Below are 6628 nucleotides of genomic sequence, written 5' to 3' on the forward strand. Positions count from 1 at the left end.
CTGGAAACAGATTCTTTTGTGATTTTTTGTTTGTTTGTTTTTGTAAATTTAAAAACAGTGGCTGGTACCCAGTATGGTGGAACATGCCTTTAATCCCAGTACTGGAGATGCAGGGGCAGACAGAAAAGCCGATAGGTTAGAGCAATAGTCATCATCTAAGCTGAAAACATGCACACATGTGATTCTGTTTACATTAGCTGTGAACAAGTAATACCTCATGGCAGAAAACACAGAGCTCTAAAGCTAAGCATTTATCAATACTTCTATTCTCACTCAATCACATTAACTTACCATCTTTTTTCAGGCACTGCTGAAAAGAATCAGGAATCAACTCTTGATCATTCTTTTGCCATTTACTTATAAGGTCTTCTATAAATTGACCCTTTCTCCCTTCATTTCCCTGGAGAAGATCTGTCACATATTCTCGTAGCTCTTCAGCGCTCTCAATTGACAAAACATACCTCAGGAGGTAAAGATATAAATAGCTTACTGTATGACTTTCAGGAATCATAAGAGGGATGAAAGTACTAAACATCATCAGGGATGAGTGTAGCTTTGTCATACAGAATTTGCCTAGCACACATGAGATTTTAGGTTCAATTTCAGCACTACTGTAGTAAGGCAGGCCGGCTTGTTGGGGTTTCTATCCCGCCTGGTACCCTACAGCCGTCAACTCCCAAGGAAAATCACACACAAGACTCCATAAGATTATAAACTGATTGGCCCGTTAGTTCAGGCTTCTTGTTAACTCTTACAACTTATATTAACCCATTATTCTTATCTATGCTAGCCATATGGCTTGGTACCTTTTTCTGCGGGGGCAGTATCACATCTTTCCTCTCCAGTGGTCTGGGCAGAACTGCAGAGGGAGCTTCCTGTTATCCCAGAATACTCCCAGTCTCTTTGCTCCACCTCTACTTCCTGTCTGGCTTTCCCACCTATACTGTCTACCTGACCAATCAGCGTTTTATTAAATATGATTGACAGAATACAGACAATTCTCCCACACCACACTACTTCAAAAACACAAACAAACAAAGGCATTCATTACTTTATTATAAGTGTTTGGGCCAAGTACTATGCTAGGTGCTAAGGATATAAGTCTGATGGGGACAAAGACCTGGGCTTTCAAATAGGTCATAATCTAACTTTCATATGTATTTACACATTTATTGTTTCTCAGTATTTTGAGAAATTTGTGTGGCTAGAGGAATGGCTCAGCAGTTAAGAGCACTTGCTGCTCTCACAGAGAACATGAGTTCAGTTCCCAGCACCCATATGGTGGTTCACAACCACCTGTAACTCCAGTTCCAGATGGTCCTACACCTTCTAACCCTGAAGGGCATCAGAAAACAAACATGATTCTCATACCTTCACAGGCAAAGTGCTCACACACATGAAATAAATTCATTTTTAAAAAGAGAAGAAATTGTCCCATGACTGGTAGAACATGCACGAGAAACATTAGTTGAACCTGCAGCCTATGGGTTCCTGGCACTCCAGGACAGCTACGAACATAGCTTAGCAGAAAACTTTTGCTCCCCCGCTTTGGTAACACTATCACATGATTCTAAAGGTGAACTTTGTAGATTACAGTCTCTCAGAAGGTTAGATATGGGATGATGAGACACCTCAGCAAGCATGTCACCAAGCTTAATGACCTGAGTTTGGTGAATCTAGGCGGGAGAAAAAGAGAGCCGACTCCCACAAGTTGTCCTCTGATCTCACATGTCCTCAAATGTGTGTACACATGCATAAATAATGCAATTTTAAATCTTTTAACAGGGTGGATATACTTGTTAGATTCTTGCAGTGTGATGGTAGAAGTTCAGTTATAATCTATAAGTAAACAAAATTAATTTAAATAATTTTATTTGGCTAGTTTTTGTTTTCATTATTGCACTGGGGATGGAACCTGGGGCCTTGCACGTATCAGGTAAGTTCTTTACTATGGACCTACATTGCAGTCATCAGATTTAACCAAAAATAAAAATTAGAGGAGCTGGGAAGATGGATCTGTGGGTAAGAGCACTGGAAGCTCTTCCAAAGTACCTGGGTTCAATTCCCAGCATCCACATAAAGCTCATATCTGCAATTCAAGTCTCAGGTGACCTGATGTTCTTGTATGGTCTATGAGAGCACTACACATACAATACACAGACATATATACAGGTAAACAATCATACACATAAAAAATAAAAATAAAAGTTTAAAAATTTTAAATACACAATTCCTAATGTATACTTTAATCCCAGAACCTGGGAGGCAGAGGCAGGTGGATTTCTGTGAGTTCAAAGCCAGTCTGGTCTACAGAGTGAATTCTAGAACAGCCAGAGATACACAGTTGAAATCTCATATTTAAAAAAAAGTCAAGACTTCTCAGGACTTATACATTTTAACCACCCGGATATCTAAGCTTACTAGCCCCAACAATAGATCAGTTACCAAGACCTACCGATTCTCAAGTATCACTTAACCCTGGAGTTTTTAAAGCCTAAGACAAGTAAAGAGTTCCAGGTAAACAGTACTAAAGGTCAACTACTCAACCATTTCAAAGACATGCATCTAAACGTTAGACAGCAAGTCTCATCCACATAAAATCAACAAATCATGAATCCATGCGGATATTGAATAAGTATATTTTGCTGACCCTGTATACTGATTTTCATGCTTTCTAACATGTTATTGACTAAGTTAATAAGCCTGTGTTCATAATTCTTTTAGCCTGGCCATGGTGTTAATCCCAGCATTTAGGAGGCAGAGGAGGTGAATCTCTGTGAATTCGAGGTCAGCCTAGTCTACAGAGTAAGTTCCAGGACAGCCAGGGATACACAGAGAAACTCTGTCTCAAAAAAACAAACAAACAAAAATTACATTTAAAAAAAAAAAACTAGAAAGGAGGGGGTCAGAGCCATTGCTCAGTTAAGAGCACTGACTACTCTACTAGAGGACCCAGGTTCAATTTCTACCACCCACTTGTGAGCTCACAATTGTCTGTAATTCCAGTTTCACAGGACCTGACATCCATGGCAACACACCAAGGCACAAAAAATAAAGATAGATAAATTTTACAAAAACTAGAAAGTTATTCTGGAATGTGGTGGTGCATGCCTTTAATTCCAGAATTTAGGAGACAGAAGCAGGTGGATCTTTGTGATTTTGAGGCCTGCTTGGTCTAAAGAGTAAGTGAGTTCCAGGACAGCCAGGGCTACATAGAGAAATCCTGTCTTGAAAAAAATGACAACAAAAATTCTTTTAATATTTAGGTCACATATAAAATTATTAGCATTCTTACAATATTACATCTGTGTTATTCTCAATTAAATGTCAAACAAAGCACAGCAACTACTTTCATCCTGACATAATAGCTTGTTGCCAACTAGTGAACATTTAATAAGTACTTCAAATAATATTATAGCATGCTTAGCTTGGGAGCTTATGATCAGTACACTTCTTGTATCACTTATAATATTTTTAAAATGTAAGCAAATATTAAGCCATACTTATAGTTTGTTTTAAAACAGTCAGGCTATAATGCGTGTCACACATCTTTAATTCCAGCACTCGGGAGGCAGAGACAGGCGGATCTTGTGAGTTTGAGGCCAGTCTGGTCTACAAGAGCTAATTCTAGGACAGGCTCCAAAGTTACAGAGAAACCCTGTCTCGAAACCCACCCCCCTCCAAAAGCCAGTCTATATTAACTCTTCCTTGTTTTTTTTTTTAAATAAATCTCCCAAACTCCGAACCGGACTGTATTTATTATAATTCTAGAATAGCAATTTTATTTTCAGCAACAAAGAATCAAATTAAGGAAAAGTCTTACTTTTTACTTTGTTCCAGTTTCACTGTGTAATCTTCCCCTCCACATGAATACTTAGAACCTCAGCTTCTACTAACTTAGTTCTCAGGTGAGAGGCATCTTTACCAGAACATCTTAAGAGTCTTGAATAATAATTCTTTATTGAATAGTTTATTCAGTATTGAAAAGTTTGTTCTGTGTTCCCAGAAGACCCTCAACTTCCTCACATCGCAGAACTCTCCGACTCAGCAAACCCAATTTGTCTATATCATTTCGGCTGTCCCAAAGACTGGTATATAGTAACAGGGCAACAAATTAAGTTAGCCGTTTCAAGAAAATATTAAATAATCGGCATACGTTTCGTTAAGAATTATAAAACACTAAAGGCAAGCTCTAGTAATTATTCAGTTTCTACATAATGGGGGAAGGGGTTACAAAGGGGTAAATTAATTTGTTTAAGGTTCCAAAACTGATTAAGTGGCAACAGAAAACCGAAGCTGTGACTCTGCAATCAGGAACTATTTATACTGTAACATGTCATCCCCGTGTAAATTCTAGGTCCTGCTTGATACAAACTACAAGGTTCAGAGTAAGGAATTTCTAGAAAGTCAGCCTTGACTTGTTCATTCTCTCACAAACTGTAAGCCAACCGGTTTCCGGGACAATCTTTCAGGTCTAATTATTACAATGTTGCCACTTTCCTAGGAAAGCGCGTGGAGTCTGACATACTTATCTAGGGGCTAGAGTAAAAAAGTGGAGGCCAAAATTCAAACAAGAAAGTCCGTCGTCAGCCCCGCTTATCTTATTTATCAACTTTTTAGTCCTCCCGGCTTTCGTCCTACCGGGGTCGTTTCACCAAGCAGCTTCCCGCATCCGCTCTGGAGCCCATCTTACTGTATGATCTCCTCGCTGACATCCAGGGCGAAAGTTTTCCGCAACTGCTGAGTGCACCAGCGTACTAGCGGCTCCCGGGACGCAGCCCCAGCCACCGCCATCTTTCCCAACCGGAACCAGCTGGGTTGCAAAAGCGTCTCGTCCTGCGCTGGACTAGTCCCCTTCGCAACGGAGACCTCGACGACTAGGGTTCCGCAAACTTGCACCGCCCCGCTTGGTCGCACCGCCTTTCAGGTTCATCCCGCCCACTTGCACCGCCTCTGGCTTCTCTCAGCTTCCGGATGGTCTTACACGTGTGTGGGGCCGCTGCGTTTGAGTGAGTCTTCAACTTAGAGGTGTAACTCCAGAAAGGATATTGGTAATTGACAATATACACACCTCCAGAAGAGCTGTAGTAGGAATAAAAGAAAGTGGAACCCCAAAGGATGGGTACGACTTTTAAATTTTAGTCTGGTCCAATTGTAGAACATTTGAAACAACTCTAGTCAGGAGGCTAACAAATCCAAAGCCTGCCTGTAGTACGACGTGAACTCAAAGTCAGTCTTTGTAACTTAGCGAGGTCCTGTCTCAAAATAACGAGGTAGGGTGAAGGAAGACTGGGCATAAAGCTCAGTGGTACCCTGCCTACTGAGCATGTGAAAATCTTGGGTTTCAATCCTCAGTCAGAAAAAGCAAAACAAAAGCTCCAGCCCTCGGGAGTTATTTGTAATCGCTGTACTAGTTTTGTTCTGATGATGGCGGTGCTTATTTTTTAGTGCCATCTGTAATTGAGACTACACTGTTACACTACTTGAAGGCTAACAACCATCGGGAAGTCCTGTTCCAGGGACTCCTACACCCAGTTCTGGCCTCTATAGGCACCAGGCTTCCATGTGGTGCACACACAAGCAAACACTTAATCATACACAATTAAAAGAAAAAAACTTACGAAAATAAATTACATTAGCTGGGCATGGTGGTACATGCTTTTAACCCCAGCACTCTAGGAGGCAAAGATAGGTGGACCTTTGTGAGTTCAAGGCCAGCCTGGTCTGTGTAGTAAGTTCCAGGCTAGCCAGGGTTACTAGTGAGACCCTGTCTTAAAAAATTATCATATTGGGACTGGAGACATGGCTCAGCAGTTAAGAGCACTGGCTGCTCTTTTATACGTCCTGAGTTAAATTTCCAGAACCCATAAGGCAGCTCACACCTTCAACGCCACAGGATCTATGGAATCTGGTGCCTTCTTCTGGTCTGCAGACGTATATGTAAACGAAACATCAATATACGTAAAATAAATATTTAAAATATTATCATATTTTGTATTAGTGTGTTTGCCCATGTTAGTATATGCTGTGGGCTACCACAAATGCACAATGTACAAGTGACAGTCAGAGGTCAACTTGTGGGAGTGAGCTCTTCCTTTCTACCATGAGTCCTGAGAATTAAACTCAGGTGGTCAGGCTTGGCAGCAAGAACCTTTACCTTCTACACCATTTGGCTGACTCACCAGCTTTTCTAAAAAAGCAAAATACAGTCAATGTTCATTAATGGTGAGAATAAATTTAATCTTTTCATAAAAATCTGATACATTCATTATTCTAGTATATTCAAATCATCTATCTTTTTCTATATATATTCATTCCCATAGCTTAGTAGCTTAGTGATAAAGACTGTACTTAACATATGTGAGCCCTCGAGTCACATCTTCAGTAGCAAAGTATAAGTTTAGACAGAAATTCTATTAATACATACATACTACAACTTTTCTGTTCCTTTTTTCTTTGAGACATTTATGTTGTAATTGGGTGGGTGCTGTGAAACCCATGTAGAGGTCAGGGGACGACTTTCAGGAGTCAGTTCTTTCTTTCTATCCTGTGGCTCCTGGGATGGAACTAAGTCGTCTAGTTTGGTGGCAGGAGTGCTCACCTGCTGAGTCATCTTGTCAGCCCTACT

The 6628-nt window shown here is 40.4% G+C and overlaps 1 protein-coding gene across 4 annotated transcripts in view; it reads right to left on the bottom strand.

The window, feature by feature from the left end:
• Positions 1 to 4850, bottom strand: part of Trip4 (thyroid hormone receptor interactor 4) — a 52673-nt gene extending 47823 nt beyond the window's left edge. For 2 of the 4 annotated variants that reach the window (XM_085689248.2, XM_048423334.3), the window contains exons 1-2: positions 4694 to 4850; positions 292 to 461 (exon numbers count right to left, since the gene is read on the bottom strand). In XM_085689248.2, the coding sequence (XP_085545374.1) occupies positions 292 to 461; positions 4694 to 4794 (271 nt within the window). In that variant the 5' untranslated portion in view covers positions 4795 to 4850. Of the gene's footprint in view, positions 1 to 291; positions 462 to 4641 lie in introns of all 4 variants that reach the window. The other 2 variants (XM_048423332.3, XM_048423333.3) reach the window with 2 other exon arrangements.
• Between the last annotated feature and the right edge of the window lie 1778 nt (positions 4851 to 6628).

Source organism: Myodes glareolus, chromosome 4 (assembly GCF_982192425.1).
Source record: "Myodes glareolus chromosome 4, mMyoGla1.1, whole genome shotgun sequence".
Lineage (NCBI taxonomy): Eukaryota > Metazoa > Chordata > Mammalia > Rodentia > Cricetidae > Myodes > Myodes glareolus.